General features: G+C 40.3%; 1 protein-coding gene across 6 annotated transcripts in view; it reads left to right on the forward strand.

Annotated features, from left to right (window-relative positions):
• Positions 1-22848, forward strand: part of NAV2 (neuron navigator 2) — a 377851-nt gene that overhangs the window by 206166 nt on the left and 148837 nt on the right. For all 6 annotated transcript variants that reach the window (XM_030273481.4, XM_072929489.1, XM_030273473.4 and 3 more), the window contains one exon: positions 20631-20748. In XM_030273481.4, coding sequence (XP_030129341.4) covers positions 20631-20748 — 118 coding nt within the window. The remainder of the gene's footprint in view (positions 1-20630; positions 20749-22848) is intronic.

Consider the following 22848-nt stretch of genomic DNA (forward strand, 5'->3'; position numbering starts at 1 on the left):
TAGTGTAAAAAAAAAATGGGGGAAAAAGTTACTCTTTTAGAGAGCTAATTCAAAATTTTCTCTGTGAAGAGAGTGTTAAAAGGTTTATCTCTATGTGTAAAATTTCAGTCCTGGTTTACATATGACTTCTATTAAGCATTTCCCTTTAATGCTCTTATCTCTATGTGCCTTCTGGGCTGATGTGGAGCATACAGCAAAGGGGACATACTTATTTGGAAGAAACACTTCATTCCGGAAGAGATTTTCAAGTGCTTAACTTAAAAACTGAGAGAAGAATTGACTGGGCTGATAAGAGATTTGCAAAGTTATGATTTGATAGGCCTATTTTTGCTAGCTGACTTAGCAATACTTTTCATTAAGTAAGGGAAAGAATTCCTGCAGTTCCCTAAGCTTTTGCCATCTCTATTAGTGCTTATAAGCAGTTTATGGGAATGATCATAGCATTATCTTGCAGCTGACTATTGACTTGGTGTTGGAATGGAATCACAGCCTGTTACCCAGCTTTTCCAAGCCAAAAAGCATGGAACTTCAGCCAGTTGTTGGATGTCTAGATCGAAGGCTTAGTTGCTGGCACTCTACGAGATTAAAATAAATAGCAAAGTATAATTCAGTGTTTCATAGGTTAGGCCATGTCTGAAAAATGCTGTTGCATGTAACCATACGTTCCCCACACTTCTGTTTAATCACAGAGCTGAGGAAATGTTCTTTTGACACAGAAGCCTTGAGGAGACAGTGTGTGGCTGGAAGAGCATACAGCTCTTTTTCCAAGCATCAGTCAGGAGAGGACAGCAGAGCTGTGACCTGCAGCATCACCAGGCTGTGCAAAAGGCAGAGCTGTTCCTGACAGGTGTCAGCAGAGATGAGGAGGTGTGAAAGCAGTGAAACTATGAGGAGGCCAGGTGAAACCTCACCAGAATCTTATAGGCAGTTGTGGTATCATTTATCAGTTAAAAAAGGGCTGTTGGGTTGACCATGATAGAGAAAAATCTGGGGTTTTTTTGGCACTCCTAACCAGGAAAAAAAAAGGACAATGCGGGCATATGGGAATTCTCTGTAAAGACATCAAAATCCAGCAGGGTGCTTCTAATCACCACAGCAGAGACTGAAACAGGCTCTCTTTCAAAGAGGAAAGCCTCCACACACCTTCTAGGAGTGACTTGGATCATTTATGACAGTACTTGTATCACACAATTAAATTCCCAGATGCAAGTGCTGTGTGTGTGCATACATGTGCCAGGCACAACCCAGCACAGTGTGTATTTCTTCTGTACAATAATAGATATTTAAATACTGTAAAAATCTAAATATCTTATTAGTTATTTAAGGAGTTGATGTCATTACAGAAATCAGAGTAAGTAGAAAACAATCACATGAAAATGACTTAATGTGTATAGTCAGATGTTTATATCTCAAGATAAATAAACACTGTATTATAACTGCTTTGTTACAAACTATGTATGTCACATTTCACTGCAAATCTCATTTAAAAAATCCTTATAAGGAGTTTCACAAATGCAAATCTAAAAATATACGTAGATGCTGTATTGCTTGGTTTAGGCTTTCTGAAATATTCCAGATTAATATGTTCGTCTGTCTTAATTTAGAATTCAGATGTAGAGGTTTGAGCTTCATTTAATTCTGTTCTGAGATTATGGCAGTAAATAGAGGAAAGGGATTTGAGGTAGGTGATCCTTCAAAAAGCGTTCCTTTTCTGGTACAGGATGCATTTTGGGATTGCAGCTTGATTTTGGTTTATTTACTTCTTTCCCTCATAGGACACTGAGGAATGATTAAAAATTCCATACATTTTCCTAAAAACTTTACTATTTCTTTTACTCCCTGTTGTATGTGGTTTTTTGCAAAGTCTTGCTCTGCAATCCCACATAGGGATAGCTGCAGATGATATTTAATAGCATGTGAGAATGAGGGTTTATTGTTTTCATCAGTGTCAGACTTTACTGTTACAGGATTCTTATTAATGGAACAATTTCACCGCTTCCATGGCTATAAAATCTGAAAATCCCATGGCTTGCAATGTCTCATTTTGGTGGAAAGATGCCCCTGATTCTCCTCCAGCTTCATCTGCCCTGACTCTCACAGCCTGTTTGTGTGCTTTTGGGGGGATGTTGCCAGCATGGTGCTGGCTGCTCTGCTCCTCCTCCTCACAGTTCTGGGCAAAGAACCTCTTACTGTGAAGTTCAGATAAACAGAATTCTAAGAGTTTTCTTTCACAGGACTTTCTCCTCATTTCCAAGGTCATTTTCTGGTCTGAATTCTTCCTTCTTGAACACAGGTGGCAAGAATGAGATGAGATGTTTCAGGTGAAGTCTTCCCAGTGCATTACACATTGCACAAGGGTTTTAATATATCTTTAATTTAAAAATTTTGCATGTGAGTAAGGATTAAGTCTCTCATGCCATATGACCAGTACTTGCCTTCTTTTATTAGCAGGTAGTTCATGATTAGGGGCAACATGTTGAGGCTGTGACTGCACAGATGTTTTCTGCGTTACCTTTCTATCTGAAAAGTCTTACTTCAAATATACTTTTTATTGTCATAGTGGGTCTGCTTTTTTATTATGAAATGACAAACATAAATTCCTTATAGATTATCTGCACAATTGCTAATTTTATTATAATGATCCTAATCTTGTTGTCTAAGAATCACAACCCTGCAGAACTTTTATCAGGGTGACTACTGTTTAAAGTGAAGGAGAGGGGATGATTTTGGTGGGGAAGGGTTTACTGAGGCTTCTGAACTAAGCAATAATTGTGTATCTCTTTTTTTTTTTTATTATCAGTGTCTTTTACAATGGAGCACTGGAGAGCTTCGAGAGCACTCCTGAGTATCCGGTTTCAAGTGGTGAAGTGGTGTCAGTGCTCTGGCATCTCACCCTTGTGCCCACACTGGAATGTGACAATGATCACCTGTGAAACAGTTGGGCATTGTAAGGCAATGGATTTTCTCCTCTCTGCATTCAGAGATTTGCCACAGGGGCTGTTTCCTTTTTGTAAGAAATCTTTGGAGGTATTGGTTTTGGTTTTTTTTTTGTTTGTTTGTTTTAATTACCAAAATAGAGGTAAATAATCTGGGATCAGAATTCTACACCAGTGGATCCAGTACAGGGCATGTGAAAAGTCCAGCAGGATATCTGACTGTGGCTTGGTTTTGGCAGAGACTTCCAAAACCATGCAGGTGCTGCTTTGTTCTCCTGTGATACATGCCTTAGTATTCAGAAAGTAGAAATATTTGTTGTTTGATTTTGGTTTAAGGCATTGCAGTGGAACATTTACATTAGGAGAGGGTCCACAATACAGGATACTGGGATTGATGAGGATGAGATGTCTGTGGGGAACAAGTAGTCTGTTTTGGCCTTCTATAGAGACATTTTCATGACTAAATACAGATTTAGGAGGCAAATTTGTGCCCTTTTGAAAAAAAAAAAAAATTTAAATTTTGTGTAGATTGCTTAGATTGATTTACTGAGATCCCAACCAAGTTGTGTGAGGTGTTGCTGAAACTTAAAGTGGCAGCTCTTGTTCTGGAGGTGTGTAGTATAAACATGTCTAAGAATTATTACCTAAATAAGACAAGGAGTGGGAGGTGTGACAGGCATAGAGATTTACTCAGTGCTGAAAAAGTCCTTTTCAAGGAATAAAAGGAAGCACACCTGCTACTCTGGGTACCTTAGTCTCCTGTAAATATGATTCTTTTCATGTACCATTTCAACACCCAGTGTTTAAAATATTGCAAATATTGCCTGGTTGGCTTTTTCCTTTGTTGAGAGAGAATGGATATATTTAATTAGGTTCCTTGCTCTCACATCCACATCCAGTTCTATCTCTGGCCCCACATAACCTGTCCTTAACTAACAGCTCCAGCACAGAACAGCCCTTCCAGGGGATAAAGCCATCAGGTTTCTCACTTCCTTTAATGCATTTGTATTGTGTGGTATCTGATTTTTCCATTCTGGAGTCGGCAATTGCCATGCCAAATGCCAAATTTCTACTCAGCAAAGCTGAAGAAGATGTGTGTGCTCTTGAGGGGAGGCATGTGGTGGGTGCTGCTGGGAGAAGCTGAAATCATTGTTTTGGGAGAAGCTGAAATCATTGTTTTTGGAGAAGCCAGCATAAAGGTCATGCTGATTGTTGGGTCATTTTGGGACCTGTTCTGCTAAGGCCAGGTGATGTCCCCATGAGCTCTGGGCCTTGGGAGACTTTGCTGCCCTGCACTGGGGGTCACATCCTCCCTTGGTGTACTGGGAGTGTAAGGTGACTCCACCAAGCAGGCAAGAAATTTCAGAATACAGTCTTGAGTGGGTGCTTGGGAAGCCTTCCTGTAAGATTATATAGTTTGTACACAAATAGAAGTACAGAGAAATATACTTCAGGTCTCTTTGAGCTAAAGAGAAAAAATAATGCTTAATAATTGATTTTGTACTCAGAGGTAAAACAGTACCTTTAATCCAAACTGCATGAAAGCAATAGCTTACTTTTTATGATGTACTTAGTGTTAGGCTGACTATTCATCCACAAGCAAATATTTCTGTTTGATAAAATAAAGATCCTTTAATGTCATTTTGAAGGCAGAGTGATTGGCTATGTATGCTTAACAATAATGTGAATGGGGCCATGTGTTGGGTTCAATTTGGTGTCAGCTGTTCTTTTGCTGATCTTTGGTTAATTTAATGTTCTCTGACATTTGCTCAACAAGCTTTTTTGTTGTTTTGCTTTTTTTCTTTTTTGCTGACAAGTGATTGCCAATTAATTGACTGATGAGAGAATAAGGGAGTCTCGAGGTGCTGTAAAGCAGCAAAGAGATACATTTGGGAGCCATGGATCATTTGCTGAACAGAGGAAAGGAGAGGGAAATTTTTAACCTTGTGTAAAAGTTATGGTTTATTACTTTGTTAGACATCTGCTTTCCTGATGCTAATTGTGTTTAATCCTTCTTGGGGGTAGAGGCTGGTCTCAGGGCTACTCAGTACTTTTATAGGTCTGCCAGTCTTAGCTGCCCTCATGGAAATATCAGGCTTCTAATCTGATCTTTGGGTTATTTGCTTTTTGAGACAAGCATCTGCAGAGATTTGGGAGAACAAAATGTTGTCAGTGCAAAGCAGGTGTCCATGAAGAATGTGCAAAGCCCTTTCCCAACCCTTATCTCTTACCCAAGCATTGTCACATCCTGGTTTATAGAAAGAGTAAACAATAAGGGGTCACCCTAAATAGACACAAGTGTTCAAAACACTACAAAAAGTCATTTAGACCATCAGAATATTTTAATGTGCTATTTACTACTAGTTATACTAAAAAAAAAAAGGAAAAATGGTTAGTGTAGAAATACAGGAACAGATCTGCTATATACAGTTATATTGTCTCTAATGCTTAGTTCAGAATGTGTTACTGAGAGATTACTTTCTGCATTATTGATTTGGGAAACACTGGACAAATATCAGCATACAAAACTGCACAGACTTTGTTCCTGAGTCCATGGAGAAGCCTGATTTAGTGTACCAAGCAGCAGCAGTATTCCATGCTGTGTTTTATAGCACATGGACTCTTGGGGCCTTTTTCACTTGTTTGATTTTGTGCAATCTCAATATCTCAGTATGTGAGATTGCTCATTTTTTCAAGTAATCCTGATTTTACCAGTTATTGCTTAAACTGGTGCACATTCAATAATTATTTCTTTGGCCAACTGTGTAGTAGTGGTAATAGTAGTAAATTTTCCCCTTATGTACTAATATAATGAAGTTTGAGTACCTCATGCCAAAACATCCGTCCTTCAAATCCTCTAGGAGCTGCTGAATCATAATAAAGAGATCTATATCTTTTGAAGGCACTACTGTTCCAACTTACTAATATTCTTTACAGTGTGTGCTGGGAAATGATAGTTCCTGGTGTTTCTGTATGCTCTTCAGAAATACATCTGTGTGCAACTGTGAACTTCTCATGTTTTAAAAACTAAATTGTGCGCTGATTTTCTTGGTTTCCTCTTTGGGATCTCTTAGACAGCATTGTGGCGAGAGAGGATGAGCTGACAGTAATTCCCCTAAGGATCCATTTTTCCCAGTGCCTCCTGTAGATGCAAATTTGCCCTGTGGAGCAGAGCAGCTGCTGCCTTTGTCAGCTCCAGTAGAATTCAGGAAGATGTTTCCTCTTCATTGGCCTTTGTGTCAGAGCCACTCAGATGGGCACAAGCCTGCACTCGCTTGATTTGTGCCTGGAAGTGTCACTCACCTCCTTAAAATGATGTCCATGTTTGAGAGTGATGGAGCTGGCCCAGAACTGCTCGTTGTCATCTGCCTGGATCTGTCCTCCCCACGTTCCCAGGGTGTCACAGCCTGGATTCCACGAAGGATTTGGCATTCTGCTGAGCCTGCTGTGTTTAATTCCAGATGCAGCCACGGCTGAAAGGCTGATGCCTGGCAGTCTTGCTCCTCAAGAGTCCAGTGTCGGAATCTGTGGTATTGATGATTCTGAGATTGTAGAAAGTCTCTGTCTTTCTGCCCCGTTGCCAAAGCAGAAGCCATAATTGGTCTGTGCTGGTTTCAAGGTTGTTTATTCTGTTTATCTCTAACATGTTCTGCTGCCCTGCCGCAGCTCTGTCCTGCAGGGCAGCGTGTGGGGCTCTGCCCTCAGTGGGATGTTACAAACATTAAATACCAGAAACTACCTGTGCTGGATTTACAATAACATGCCAATATCTGTCACCTACGTTGGACAGTGTGTCCCCAGCCTGAACCAACAGAAAAATGCCAACACTACAGTGAAACATGGAGGGCATGAAGAAGGAGAAAAAGGACAAGACACACCCAGTTTCCTCCATCTTGTCCCCTCTGAACCCCTAATCTAGAATCCTAAAATTTTACTTTTGCACCCATGCCACACCTAATTATTACTTATATCAAACACTCAGAGCTGGTAATTCATCCTGTAAGATTGAAAACTCTTTTCCATGGACAGAGATCACAGACAGTGTCTCTGGGGGCTCTGTCCAGGGGGGTTCCTGACCCCTGCCAGGGTCCCAGACCTGCCAGGGCAGCCAGAGGGAAGCCCTGGATTCCCACAGTCCAGCAGTGATGGCTCAGGAGAAAACCTGTAGGAGTATCTTGGGTGGTTATTTGTGGAGATAAAAATGAGTTTTTAACCTCATAATCGTTGTGGGATTGCATAAACAAAATTTTCAATGCAAGCATTGCCAAAGGTATAAAACAAACACTGCAAAAACGACAAGTTCTAGGAAATTCAGCAATAGAATTGTTTTGTTCAAAAAACATCAACAAAACCAGACAAAAATAACAACTCGCAAAACCAGAAGAACCTCAAAGAAACAACCAACCCCAAATCCAAGCAGTGAGAAAGGCTTTTTCTTTCAGGTTGTTTTAATAGTAGTTTTAATTTGCATTCACAACTCAACCATTTGCCCACAGCTTAATTAATTTATTACAATTTAGCTTTTAGATGATGCTCTTAGCCTGCCTTTTGCAAAAAGTGGCCTGTAACCCAAAATCTCAATGTAGTGCTACAACAGCTGCTGCAGCTTTCTTTTTTTCTTTTAAAAATTTTTTTTGGCCTATTTCTGAAGTTTTAAGATTGCAGAGCTTGAACTGTAGTTAATAAAGAACTGGGTAAGCAACTGTATTACTATAAATAATAGTTGTTCAATCAGACTAACAGGCTGCCAGTCCTGATGGCTCTTTTTTCCTTTTTTCCCCCCTCCTAGTATTAGTATCTCTGTGGTTAATTTCTGAATCGACATTTTATATGGGTGCATAATTCATTTTTCCCCTACCTTTTCAAACTGGCAGCATGCTCTTTGTTCTGCATTCCTCCAACCCTTGCTCCAGGCAGAAAGGAATAGCTGATGTGGCTGATGTCCCTAAGGCTTGTGTGTAGGATCTGTCCTCCCAATGATTGCCAGTAAATTGCTCTGATTTTATCTGCAGCTAAGCCACCGATCTTATCTGATGTTGCTTTAAACCATGCTTACTTTCATACATAGGTGGGCTTTCATCTTCATCCCATGGTAACATTTGAACACGTCTATAGCATGGATCAAAATGAATGTTCTCATCCGAAGGAAAACTGAGCATTCACCAAATTGGTTGTTTTGTTTTTTGTTTGTTTTTTTTTTTTTTTTAAGGTCAAATGTTTGATTTCTATTGATCCAGTAAAATGACCACAAGGGTTAGTTGGCAGGGGTTTATTACCCGTAAATTCCATATAATTTTTCTTCTCACTAAACCTTTTACTCAGCTAATTTTAGCAACAGAAGTTTGCTGGAGTAACACTTTCCTAGGTGTAGGTGTTCAGGCAAAAGCAGGACTAAATGGGAAACTAAATGCAGGACATCAAACAGAAAGGGACTGTGTAGGTGTGTGTAAAATTACATTTGAATTTGAGTGATGGAGGCCCCAGTGAGGATAGGCTGCTGTCATTGCGTGTGCCTTCTAAATTTTCCAGAGCTTGCAGGTCTTTTGATCAGCCTCCTTGCTGCCATATAATTCTTGAAGGACTATTAATAATAATAGAAGTATTTCAACCGTCTGCATTTTAAAAAGGGATGTATGAAGAAAAATCATAAGGAACTGATAATAGTCTTAGGCTGGTATAGGTCATGCTGTTTAATGGAAATTCCCATTAAATATCTTTATGTTAAAACTCTTTCTGCTGGAAAAAGATGGAGCCTACAGTTGATCTGCCTTATGACAGTTCTATTAAAGGACTGTGCTATATATATATATTTCTATATATATATTTTTTTTTTTTTTTCTGTAGAAAGCTTCAGGAGCAGTGCAAGACTTATTCCTTTTGGTTGAATGATTTTTTTCAGGAAGGTACATGAGGCCTTGAAGTGGCTGATGGCTGTGTGAGTAGGCTCCCAGACAGAGATGCCCAAACCTCCTGTGCCTGTGGGAATTGTGCCTGTACTGTCACTTGCTGATCAACCATAAAATATACTTTTAAATTATTCATTCTGGCCTGCTGTAAATTTTACTTTACCGGATTTTTTTTTTTTTTAATGTAAAAGGAGGTGTTAAAAGTTCAGTATCAGAATTTTTAACAAAACCCTACAGCACTGATTTTGATTGCCAGATCAATGAAAGCACAGGCTGGTGTCACTTGAGTGAACCTCTGTAATTAGGAGCATAGGATTTGCCATCACAGATCAGGCCAGTGGTTTCCTGAGGCTGTGAGCATCCTGCCTGCAGCAGTGCCCACACCAGCTGGCTCTGATGGAAGTAGCATCCCCCTCCCTGCTTCCCCAACGAGGCATAAGGTCAGTGGGAAATGAAAAAGCAGAGTTTTGCTCTTGTATCATGCAGGGAATCATTCTTCATCCCAAAGACAGTGAATTGCTAACTGTTAGTGGCCTTTAGGGATAAAATTACTAATTGTTTATACAGTGTAAACTCAACTTAGGTACAGAGGTTTGCTCCTTCCTGTTAAGGAGGGGTATTTCTTAATTATTTATGAATATACAAGTACATTTGATTGAAAAGGTTTTTGTGACACAGACTGTAGTGGAGAAGGGGGAAATAAATTTTTTTCTATAACATCTGCACTCTAGAGGTTTTTTCCAATATTCCCTTAGTCTGCATCAGCGCTGGGGACATTGCCCTTCTCTGCCCCTTTAAATCTGATCTAGTGCCAAATGTGTAGCTTTATCTATTGCCAATTTTCTTCTGTCTAATTGGCATATAGATCATGATACAGAAAGCACTCCCAGCCTCCTAAATGGAAGCAGGAGGAACTAAGCTGGAAGCAGGGTCAGCATTGACAATTTAATGTAATTTAAAAAGTTATCAGCCAGTGGGAGATTCAGTTAGATTTGTATCTGTGAAACAGATGGCCAACTGCAAGACCATTAGATTAGGTTTGTTATGTTTGTGGAAATTAATTCAGCACTTTATTTTTTTGTTTGTTTGTTTGTTTGTTTGGGGAAGGAAAAAAGAAACAACTTGTAAGTGCTTAATAGGAACAATTCATAAAGATGGCCTTGTTTCCTATAAAATATGGTGAACTCCTCATGATCCCAGGTGTGCAGGAAGCTGTTTTCTGTAACCTGATTTTTGGTCTGTGTGGCAATATAGTGAATGACACAACAAAACCAAAAATGCTTCCACCTATGTTTAGGTGGCTGTTAGTATATTCAAATGCAAGAATTTTACCTCAAGGTCTTATTAACAAAACTTTTAGGGCCAGACACCTGTGTGGGCAGCATCCCCTCATCTGTCTGTTGATACAAATATTTATAAATATTTCCTTTTTCTTTACTGAAAAGTGAGGAGCAGATTTAAAAAATGCTGGTGATCTGGCACTTTTTTAGTGTTTTTTTAAATTATCTAAAGTTTTCTGAAAGATTGGTTGTTTATTTTGGTGGCTAGGAGGAAGATGAGCTCTTGGGATAGTGTGGCTCTAATGGGAAAAGCTGGTTCCTTCTGAGATTCTTGGTCTTTTTGTGTGTCTCTGGGATGGAGTCTTTGCCATGCAAATTAATGCTCAGCTGTCACAAAATATTTTTCACTATCTTAAAAATGCAGCTTAAAATAAAAACGGGCATTTCAAAAGTAGGTCACACCTAGGATTTGTCTAGCCAACTGTCCCATTTCTGACAGTGCCCACGAGCTGGAGGAGCATTAAAAATATGGGCAGAATATTAAAAAAGTCTTTGGAAAAGTAATTGGCTCCTCCTTGTTCTTACTCTTACCATCAGTAAGCTTTAGAAATAATTGAATTAATATGTAATTCTTTAACTATGAGCTTCAGTACTGTTCAGTACTTCAGCATTCCTGTTTAGAAGAGTTAAATGTGCACTCAGTAACTGAGACCTGAGTCCATGCTTGAAGCAATCATGTGGTCAAGTCCTTGCTCAAGTTTGGGTCTTGTTTCCTCCTTTTTTTGTTCCTTCCATCTCCAGATTTTGCATTGATCTTGCTTGGCAGATAAAGTGATGAATAAGTTGCTGGCCTCCCTAACTCAACTGCAGTGATTTTTCATCCATGTGTTGGTTGCTTTATGTCGTTCCAGGTGTCAGGGAGCGCTGCCTCTCGCCAGCTTCTGGCAGCCCAGAGGCATTGCCTCTTGTGAAAAACACTGAACTAAATTACATTTTACGGAGTGAGGAAGGAAGTGCAGCTGATTTACTCTTTTTTGAGTGGCATTAGATGGTCTGTTTCTGGGAGAGGAGGATATTTGGCTGGTGACTGCAGTGTTGATATGGACTGAGTCTAACCAGGGCCTGGTTTTGAAGTCTCATTTTTGTCCATCAAGCACTAAGCAGACCCAAAAGGGAATGTTGGCTGGTCCCTCTTGGCTAAAAGAGGGCTAGGATTTGGTGTGAGACCAAGGCCAATTTCTGTAATTCCCTAATCCCCACAGCAAACTGATTTTTAAGAATTAAGAAAAGCTTTTGCAATGTTTCCTGGCTTCAGTGTTTGGATCAGATAACTTTCATCTTCATACACTGCTAGGAGTTGAAAGGGTTTAGTATCACATGCCTTAGAAATCAGTTTTACTTTTAGTTGGAGTGGCTTCACATCTGTGAAAGTTGTTTTGACGAATTAATCCTCTAAGCAATCAAGAGAAGATGGAATAGAGGAGTGAGTTTGTTCTTAAAATGCTACATGGCAAATCAGGTTCCATTTCCAGCCCTCTTCAGATTGTTATCTCCTGGAATCTTTTCCTTGCCCTTTGTTTCTCAGAGTCCAATCCAGCAGTGATGGTTCATCTGCTCTGATCCCTCCTGTGGCCGTGGCTTTCTGCCCAGAGGAGATGATACTGCAAACACACAGATTTGTGACCCCAGGTGAAAAATACCAATGAAATTACAGCAGCTGTTTGGAACAGTCTCTCATAGAGAAAATGAATCTGTCTTTATTAGAAAAGTTTAGAAGACTTTAGTGTCACAAGCCAAGACTAGATGGAATTTTGGGAACTGATCACATGCAGTGCTGGGTGCTTACAGCAGAAGCTCTGGGGCTGTGGCACACTGGAGTTAGATCCTTCTCCCATCTTCAGTGGTCAGGGTTTTGGGGGGAACATGTGCAAACTTCCCCCCCTTCTCACACTCAGCCAGTCTGATTAGCAGAGCTCTTGCTCACAGCACAGTCCTGAGCACATCAGAGCCTCAGCCCTCGGAGCTGTTTGGGTAAAGCAGCTACTTCATGTCACAGCACATCATGTTCTCCTCCAACGCCATCAAAGCCCCTCTCGTCCCCACCTCTGGCACGGGGAGGGGGCTTTGCTGGGGGGAGAGCTGATGTGGAGGCACTGTGGCTCCCAGGCTGTTTGCTTTTCATGGAGCAGTTAAAAGAGCCCCACGGATCTGACTCTGGCAGGAGTGTGCCTTTTGAAAAATCAACAGTGAAAATGTCAGGCATCCATCCTTGAGCTTGGCAAGAGGGGAGGTGAAGAAGCCGTCGTTCTCACCTTGGCAACATCAGCCGTGTTATTTTTTTTTAATCTAAAGAATTCCAGCCAAGCCTCTTACAAGTGCCAATTCTCTGTGTTTTTAAGGAGTGCCAGCAACAGTGGTCAGACCATGGAATTAGGGCTGACTTGCACATGATGGGGTCGTGCAAGAGGGCAGGCAGCCCTTGCTGCACCAGGTTGTGTGTGTCCATTCCAGGTCTCATTCAGCCCCATGCTTTTTAGCTTGCATTTGTAATGGATAAAACCTTCAAATCTGCTCTGAAGTTCTAAAAAGAGGTGTACCCGGTGTTTTTTTTGTCATGCAGAATCTCGGGTTTCCTTTCAGAGCATAAATTTCCATAGATGTTAGGAGCATTTACAGGAAGGGGGTTGTCTCTATAATAGGTATAAAGCCTCCTGATTGTGTAAAAAACCCCAAACAACCCAAAACAACAACAACACAAAAGAGTGAAACAAAACCCCACCAATTTCTTTAATTATTCCTTTAATGCCTGCAGTGTCCAACACAAAAGACCTGCCAAACTTTATTCTTGCTGTAAATAGCTTTGCTATGATAAAATATACTGGTCCTGTTCGTAATTGAGGCCAAACATTGGAACTCTGTGTTAGACACAGAGAGAAGGGAGCAGTGGGGGCGTAAGGGAAGAGCTGCAGCAGGGGTGGGATTTGTACAGTTTGACTGTGTAAGAAATCTGAGCCCTGTGCATGTGTGTCTTCAGCTAAAATTAACCACCCAAGCTTCGCATGCCAGCATATATATAATCATTTAACTGTGGACCCCTTGAGAAGGAAGAGCAAGCTGGACTCCAGCAGATATATTCACGTTAAATATGCCAATAAGTAGTATGACCTTCCAAGTCCCTGTTCGTGGGAGAAGTAAATTTTCCTGTGACCATTATAAAACAGTAAGCAGCTCTTGGCTCCTGGATCATGGCAGTGGTGTTGTTGGAACAGTAACTAACTTCAGCCCTAGAAGTGTTGTTTTGTTGGTTTTTTGTTTTTTGTTTGGTTTTCTTTTTTCCCTTTCTTCTGCAGCTTCTTAGGATTTTCTGTGGTTTCTCTTTGGAGTAGATACGTATCACCATTCCAGATAAGCCCCTCTTCTGTTGCTGTTTGTGTATGGTAGTAGATGTAAATGGATATATTTTGTGTATGAGAACTGTGATATTTGAAAATTACTTGCTGTGCACTTCAGGTGACTTTTTAGAAAACACTGAAAAAAAAATAGTGCATTTGTTGCTTTTGTTCTCTGAGGTAGATGATGATTTGTGGGCGTGGGATCAGCTCAGTTGTTTCACTGCAGCCAAATGTGACTTAGAGTGGGTTTGCTGATCAGCTCAGCAAACTTAAAACTCTATTTCACTTTGGGATCTGCGAAGGAATCACTGCAGGTGCGTATGCAATCTCATTTTATGCAGTGTCGGAATCCAGGGCATCCCTCTGGCTGCCCTGGAAGGTCTGGGACCCTGGCAGGGGTCAGGAACCCCCCTGGACAGAGACCCCAGAGACACTGTCTGTGATCTCTGTCCATGGAAAAGAGTTTTCAATCTTACAGGATGAATTACAAGCTCTGAGTGTTTGATATAAGTAATAATTAAGTGTGGCACGGGTGCAAAAGTAAAATTTTAGGTTTCTAGATTAGGGGTCCAGAGGGGACAAGATGGAGGAAATTGGGTGTGCCTTGTCCTTTTTCTCCTTCTTCATGCCCTCCATGTTTCACTGTGGTGTTGGCATTTTTCTGTTGGTTCAGGCTGGGGACACACTGTCCAACGTAGGTGACAGATATTGGCACGTTATTGTAAATCCAGCACAGGTAGTTTCTGGTATTTAATGTTTGTACCATCCCACTGAGGGCAGAGCCCCACACGCTGCCCTGCAGGACAGAGCTGTGGCAGGGCAGCAGAACATGTTAGAGATAAACAGAATAAACAGCCTTGAAACCAGCACAGACCAATTATGGCTTCTGCTTTGGCAGCGGGGCTGAAAGACAGAGACTTTCTACAATCTCAGAATCATCGATACCACAGATTCCAACAATGCAGGACTTCACAGGGTTTTTTGCAAGGGGGAATCAGAGAGTGGCCACCTGCTTGGCATGGTGTGTGTGGCTCCAGCTTGGCAGGGATCTGTGTGTGGCAAACGTGGATGGATAATGGGAGCATTGAGGGTGCAGCATGCTGGATGCAGGCACAGTCGCTGTCCTTGCTTCACCTTGGAGGCTGCTCCAGAGGAAAATGCTGCTCTGGTGAGAAATATCGAGCCCTCTGTGTAAGCAGCACCTGTCAGTGGCAGGGTTCAGAACTTTACAACTGGGGTAAAAAAAAAGGAATCCTCTCTTTGCTCCTCTTTTAGGTTAAATACAGTAAAATGTTCAGTGGGGAAAGAGTGGGAAAATGCCAGCTGGGCATTGAAAGCACGGTGCTTGTTTAGTATCCACCAAAGATTTGCTCTAAACACACTCAGTGCCTTAAGTGTGGACAGTCCAAGGCTCTGTTCTTGGAAAGGTTGCAAGCCTACTAAAACTGACACATATGCTTGGCTCTGTGTGCTGTGACTCAGCCCATGCTACTTTTGAATAGTAGTCATATGCATGAGAAAAGCCCACCTCAGTTGGGAATAAGGCTTTAAAGAGGGAGAAATAAGTAGTCCCAGTGGTGTTTAAGTTACCCATTTATCTATTTTACTTCCAAAGGCTAATTAATGTACACAAGTGTCCAGTAAAATGTAATATTCTGAGGAATATCCCCCACTAACTGGGTCATAATTCAAAGCAGTTGCAACAAACACTTGCACATCTGAGTAGAATGAATAATTTAGTTAAGTTGCCTTAGGAAATTAAGAAAGAAGAAGCAGAGTTACCTCTGTTTCCCCAGAAATTTGGGAATTGAGTGGGAATTGCAGATGGTTGTAGCTAAATTCTCGATAGTTGATGATAACTCCAAAGTTCCAGCACTTTAGGTAATTGAGAATACTGTCATCATGTTACCTACTAATTAGTAGGTGTATGTGCATATGTGTGTGACAGCTGTGTTTAGGGGATTGCAAATCACAGAATCAGAGAGTGATTTGGGTTGGAAAGGACCTTAAAGATTATCTCATTCCAGCCCCCTGCTATGGGCAGGGACACCTTCCACTAGACCAGGTCACTCAAAGTCCCATCCAGCCTGGCCTGTTCTCCATAGGTGACATTCCAGGAAGGTAATTGTGCTGTCTCACCTGCCTGCTGGAAGGAATCCACCTGCAATTCAGCCCATCACTGCCTCAGATTTGGAGTTTCTGGTGGTTTCCTCCCGTTCTTAGCTGGCTTTGGTGCCAAGGTGCTGGGTGGGATTGAGTAAACAAAGCTCCAGCCCTCCATCCTGGCTTTCCGGGGGTTTCCAGTATCTTGGAGCAGGGAGAAGTGATTCAGTGCCTCATGTGTCCTTTCCTTCTGGGCTGGGGGTCACTGGGGACTCAGGGGCACCCCTGAGGACAATGTGTGTTGGCCTTGAGTCCTGCTGTCTTTGTAGCTTCACTGTATCTAAGAGAAAAGGAGCAGACACAACTCTTGGCTCAAAGCCCACTAAAACCTTAAAGTTATCACAGAGAAATGGGGTCATGCATTATCTATCCTGTGTCCTGCTTTTTAAGCATTTGTTTTGTTTTGCAAGAACTTATATTGGGGGAAAAAATATGACGCAGCATTTTTGGGTGGCAGTGCAAGGTTTAAGTCAATCTGGAGGAATCAGCACTACCCTTTTAGTGGGATTTGTGTCTTGGTACAGATGTACAGATAGAGACTTCTACAGGGTTTAAGAAGAATTTAGGGGCAACTAAGGCCACAAATTGTAAGAAAACTTTGAAAAAAGGTCTGTGACAAATGCTGTTAAACTAGATTTTTTTTTTTTTAACCGTTTGCTTCCTTGTTGTCCTTTTGTTAGTAACTCAGCAAAATATTGTCAGGGCCATAATCTCTATGCACTTTCAAAATAGCCATTGTCTTTCCTGTGCTTCCTTGGAGGCAGAGATGCTTCAGAGGGATGAGTTTTTCAGCTAAACCTTTGGCTTTAGGTGTTTAGCTCTGGGCTTTGCAGTGTGGTATCTGTTAATGAGATCACTGTGTTGGACTGTGGCATGGATCGGCATGAGACTGCAATTAGTGTTGCCAGTCAAAAATTGGGATTTTGTGGCTCCACCTGTTCAAGCCCCATGACACTGGGCAGCAGTGAGTATCCTCACGGGCTTTTCCAAAACCCCACAGCATTGTAAGGACTGCAGGCATTCCCCTTCATGTCATCTCAGCATCTTGTGGCTATTTTTATGTTTTGGGGTGGTTTTGTTTTCCCTGTGAAGGTCAGCAGGCAGCGTGGTTTGGTTAGCAGCAGCTCAGGCACTGCGTTGTGGTGGCTCTTGTGTGACTAACCCTGCTATTCAATCATGAAAAAAGCCTTGCTCTGCTCTAATTATGCTGCATGATGTCAAAAAGATATTCTTCAGCTGTTACCAGATTCATGAAAGCCTGATTCATGATAATCATAGGGAGAAAACAATCTGAGTCTGATTAGTTCAGAACTGACATGGTAAGGGAAGGAGAGAAAGATTTGAAAATTTACTTGGGCATTGATTATAATTAAATTTGTGTGAATGTGTGGAAATGAGAAACAAGGAAGTGATACAGGCATATTTTCTAATTGCATGGAGGAGAGACATTATTTTCAAGCAGTTTCTTGTGAATCCTTTGCTTTTCATGGGTGTAATTTCAGAATACTGACTCACAGGCAAAACCATCAGGTAGTTTCCACTTAAAGGAGACCCTGGAGTACTGATAATACCTGACAGTTCAGCTAATTGCAGCCCCAGGAATATACTGGGTCTCTAAAGGACCTTCCTGGATTCATTGCTCCATTGTGTTAGCCATGACTCATAATGGACCGAATATTTCCGAAATTGATACTTCACTGTAATGCTTTTATTTCAAATCTGGTGGATCGAAGAGGCAGTGAAAAAGTGAGAAGAAAAAGGTTTTTCAGATAAGTTTTTGATTTGTTCTCAGGTAATTGGATTCCTAAGATCATACACTACAGAGGGGGGAAAAAAGCTACCAAACAGCTGAGTCCACCTTCAACAAAAGCTGGGACTTAGACCCAAGTTAAACATTAACCTGCCTTGGACACGAAGACCTGCTTATGGAGATAATGCCCAAATCACCATGTTCACTTGATTTTTGTAACCAAAGGAAGGAAGCTGCCTCCTAGTGATTTTCATACTGTGTGGAATCACTGAAAAGTTTCAGAAGCCCATACTGGTGTGTATAATAAGGCAATATCTCTTGGGTTGTAGTGGGTTGAATATTTTACATCACAAGATTTTTGTATTTTTAATTAGAAAACTGTTAGGTAATTTTCACATGAATATTCAAACATGAGACTTCATAGCTATTTGCTGAAAATACCTGAGGAACACTCATAATTGATGTGCAGAGACAGGGAAATGGAAAGTTTCTCAGCAGTGATTTCTTACTTCTTTTATTATTGTTTTTCCAATTATTTGCATGGTTTTGAAAACACTGTGTGTTTTGAAATGTATTTCATGTGTCTAGAAATAGCAGCCATTGTGCAATTACATTTTTTTTTACTTGTTTTTATGGAAAAGGAAAAGAAACATTAGAAATCTATTTGTGTAGTACATTACAAAGACTTGTAACAAACAGGTTTCAAAACATCCTGAGAAGTTTCAATGATTAGCTTAATATATTCCATAAAAATCAGTGGTGACCACGAGGAGCTACTGAAAGAAGCCTGGGTAATACTGTATACCTAGGAATGCTTCAGAGCTTGTAAATATATAGCCCAGGCAGTTAAAAAATAATAATTTGCATGTTACACATATTGCAAAATAATGTTGTGTGATAACATTTTTAAAGAGAAACACAGGTTTATTATATCTGTATTTTCCTGTGTAATGCTTTCCTAATCAACTGCTGGAATGAAATAATATTTCACACACTTAAATACCCCATAAACAAATAATTCTTACATACTGGCATGCATTTCATAATAAGCATCAAAGCTCTGCTTGTAGCAGACTGACTTCAGCACCCAAAGTGGGGTTTACAAGAATCATTTGCTATCAGAGGGAATTTATTTATGTGATATCATAGACAGTGAATCAGGCAGCAGATATTTGGGGTTTTTAAAGTTGTCTCCTTTACCAGGAGGAATTAAGGGAGTTCAGGGATTTCTTTGATGCAGTTGTGTTTGAATATATGAATATAAGAATATAATGAAGATAAGATCTGGTGTTCCTGGGGGCAGCAGGAAGCAGGTACAGGATGGCAGTTTTGCAGTGCTAGCCAGGCATTCTCATGCTGTTATTTGACTGAAAAATCAATCCTCTCAAGGTCTCGCTGTGATTTGAGGCTCTGCTAGGAGAGCCTGCTCCTGTTTTAACTGTAGGGCTGATCCAAGGATTTGTCTGATGATCTACACCATGGAAATGATCCAGGGTGGAACTGATGCACTGAAGTATAACCTTAAATTTTCTGAAAGTCCTTCAGTGATAAATTAGGACATTCACTGCAGCCCTCCCATTAAAGGAAACATGGTTATTGTGTTTGATAAGTTCCTTGTCAGCTGAATTGAAGGGATGGTGTGTGGGGAGGATGGACCCTTGCACCTTCAAAGTAAATGTTTATAACTTGTTTCCTCCTATATCTTCACTCCTAGATAAGAAAGCTAAAACCATGTGGCAGAAAAGTAGGTTAAGTCAACCCCAGTTCCTTGAAGTCGTTGAATCTTTTAAAATATTTTCCTGTTATGGAAAATGTTTTCTTGTAAAAGGAGCTAAGGAATACAATGTCTGGTTTGTGCAGTGTGGGTTTTTTCCCCTTTTCCTTTCTTGTTCAGCTGGGGAAATCACTCCTGTGTACTCAGCCTTTATTTCATTGAGATGTTTTTTAGCTCTGGGGCTTTTTTTTTCGTGGAGGTGTTCCAGTGTGTTTTTCTGTTCAAGCCGTGATACTGTTGGCATAGGAAATGCACATCCTGCTGCTCTGAAGGGAAAAGTAAAGAATAAATGGTGGAAAATAGCAACACATCTTTCAGATATTAAGTGATTTGTTCATGGCTGCTACCAGTTGTGTTTTACAGGTCTAAAAAAATTCCAGTGAAGACTTTATAACAAAAACAATTCTAGTTTAGTCTAGCTCATGCTCCAGGAAGGAGTTGGAATCTACATCTGCTTGCTGATAGAGTGGGTTGGCATGAATGTGTGTTTCTAATATTCTAGACACTCTTCAGAGCAAAGGTGAACATTAATATTTATATATTTAAAAGGTAAAATCCTGATATTTAATTGTTTTTGCCATATTTTTGGGGAACACAATAGGTAATTTTACAAAATCTTAATTCAGAATATTTTCGTATGCAAAGAATAATATTATTAAATTCATAATGAAGTAATTTAGCTTCTTTTTGATAATGTAGCATGAAAAATTTTCATAGGTTTTCAGGAGATCTTGAATAAGTTGTGCTGGCATATAATGAGCAGTACTTAATGCAAATTAAAGAGATATTTTGGCTGCTTGTAGTGCTTAGTTTTCAGGTAATACTTTTTGAAATAAATCCCAACAGCTGGAAGTTTGCATAATAGATTAAAAGTGATTTAATGGGCCTGCTTAACCTGTGAGATGGAATTTATTAAAATTGGTGGATATTTAGGTCCTTTAAACGTTTCTTTGGTAATACAGTGAAGGAGTTTCCTCACCATGAAACTGCTGTATGGCTAATATCCACCAGAAGCATTTTTGGGAAAATAACCTTTAAAACGTTCTCCATAACAGCTATGAAGAAAAAATGTGAAAGGGAAAATGCAAAAAAAAAAAAAAAAAAAAAATCTTGGATGGAAATTGAAATCACTTTTGCACACTCATTGCACTGACCTCCTGATGGTCCATGCAAGCTGTAACATGTTCAGGAGCTCGCTGTCTTCTGCCCTGGGCTTTGATGTCAGGTTGCTGAATAGAAAAATCCATACTACAGTGAGCTGAACTTGATCTGCACAAGGCCTTGAATTTTAATGCTGTTGACTTGTTTCAAAGAGGGGAAAGAAAAAGGCAGTGGTCTGAAACCAGCCTTTTGGATACTGGGAGAAACAAAGAACTCTCATTTTTCAGGTTGATTTACAGTTTGTTTTTGTTTATCTGTCTCCTAACAGATTTACACGGATTGGGCTAATCACTATCTCGCAAAATCTGGTCACAAGAGATTGATAAAGGATCTACAGCAAGATGTGACTGATGGAGTCCTGCTAGCTGAAATAATCGAAGTTGTAGGTGAGTGACTTTCTGTGTTTGTGCCAAGTATCCAAGCTCAGTCAGACAATCCCTGTTTTTATCTTGTACAATAACACAGAGTGCATGGGGGCTATCCATCAAAGTGCATGGAATCATGTAGAGAATTTTCCTTTGGAGGCTTTGGTAATTAATTTGAAAAAACCTTGTTTTATAGTGGGAAAATATTGGATGTTGCTGATAAGATCTCCTGATACAGCAGTATCACTCCACATGGCTGAATGTAAAAAAAAAGAACAACTCATGAGATATTTCTTTTCAGCTAGGATGCTGTTAGCCCTCACTATTTCTGATACCTCTTGGGTGCTGGTCTGAATATAATTCACAGTGATGTTGCCTCCTGCGTTGGACCTCCTGCCTCCAGTGGGATTTGGGAGATCCATATTTACAGCTGGGAAAGGAGAAAGGGTGTAATTTTTGTGTGGCAGAAAAAGAAATCTTTAGTAACGAGTTTTCAGATGAGGAAAATCACTTACCATTAGGACAGATCTCAAGTGCAGGCTCAGTTATTTTATCCAAAGCCTTTAGTTCTCTTAAATTAGTGCATTAATGCTCGTGGATGATGAAAGTTCTGAACAATTTTCTCTGTGCAGAGCTGCATATTGTCCCTCTTCCCTTGGGCCTGGATCCATCATTAGTTCCTTCAGAGGCTCATCCATCTGGTGCTGGGGATGCCACAAAACACTGCATGGGCCCGATGGAGATGGATGGAATGGGAAAGCCTGCTAATGGGAATTAGGACAACCATTGTTAGGAGCAAACTGACAGATTTGAGATGCAAATTAAGAAGCCAGCAATGAAGGAGCAGGACATCAGTGCATGCATATTTATTATGTGTGTTTGAGATGCTGTAAGGGAGCTAGCTCTGGCTTTGAGGTAGGATCTGCAAGCCCTGTTCTGGGATGACACTGAAACATCTTCCAGTGATTCTACTGGGATATGTTAAAAAAGATTTTGTCTCTCTGCTGTAGGGCAACACTAAATCTCAGTAGCACTGTAGACCTGCTGTGCAGTTACAGAGGTGTGAAAACAGGCCGTGCAGTAATTGATGGCTGTGTGTTGAAAGTAATTATTCAATATGAACAATGCTCCTTCCTATATCTCTTTCCTTTAATAGGAAAGGTTTTTGGAAAACCAGGGGCAGGTAGGTGTTGATTCCTTCATGCCTGTCTGGCTACCCTGCCTTAACACAGTTGTAGGAAACTTCTGCATGAGAACACGTCTGCAAGGATATCAAAATGTGGACTTGGCTCCTTCTACAAAATATTTAAATGTAGCTCTTTGAGTATTGACTTGTGAAAACCCTTATGAAATTCAAATTATTCCTTCTAAAATACATAACCAATTATTGCTTTGATCACCTTTGCAGGTTTATTTTTTGGTCATTTTTATGGCTGCCTTTTGGCTAGTTTTTAAGATAAGGTCTGCAGGGTTTCAAAAGTTGAAGTATGAGGGGAAGGATTTCTTTTTTGAAGGACCTTTTTAATGTGAAAGAAAGGTCATATTTAAAGATTCTGAGTTTAATCCAGCAAATTAATAGTGCAGAAAAGTGATTTGTTTTTGCTGTATATGGCTCTAGGCAGCTGCATCTCATTGTCACAAAGACGAGGAGGGCTGTCACACATAGAAGCATCTTTTTCTGTAGCCTGCAAAATCCAAGCTTTTTTCCTAACTACAGAGTAAGAAAGCTTTGCTATGCAGTGCAGGAGAGGAGTTTTTCATGTTATAGTGTGCTGTGTGCAAAAGTAGCTATTTGCAAGTCAATTAAAATGCATTCACATCATTCTGGTTCATTTCAGTTCAAAATTTATGAGCCTGTAAAAGAATACGTAAGTGCTATATGCCTTAGTAATGCCATATAAACATAGTAGCTGTGTTTAAATCCGTGAATGCAGACACACTGGGTGTGACCTGGGTTCTTGGAGGTGTCTCTGTACATATGTCCCAAACAAGATGCAGCTCCTTCACAAGTTCATTAGTCTGCTTTCAAGTAGTTATGAATGGTGCCAATTTATAGAAATACAGTTATTAATTTTTTAAAGTGTTAAAAATTCAATAATATGAGATGGGTGCACAGGACTT

The sequence above is a fragment of the Taeniopygia guttata genome, chromosome 5 (assembly GCF_048771995.1).
Source record: "Taeniopygia guttata chromosome 5, bTaeGut7.mat, whole genome shotgun sequence".
Lineage (NCBI taxonomy): Eukaryota > Metazoa > Chordata > Aves > Passeriformes > Estrildidae > Taeniopygia > Taeniopygia guttata.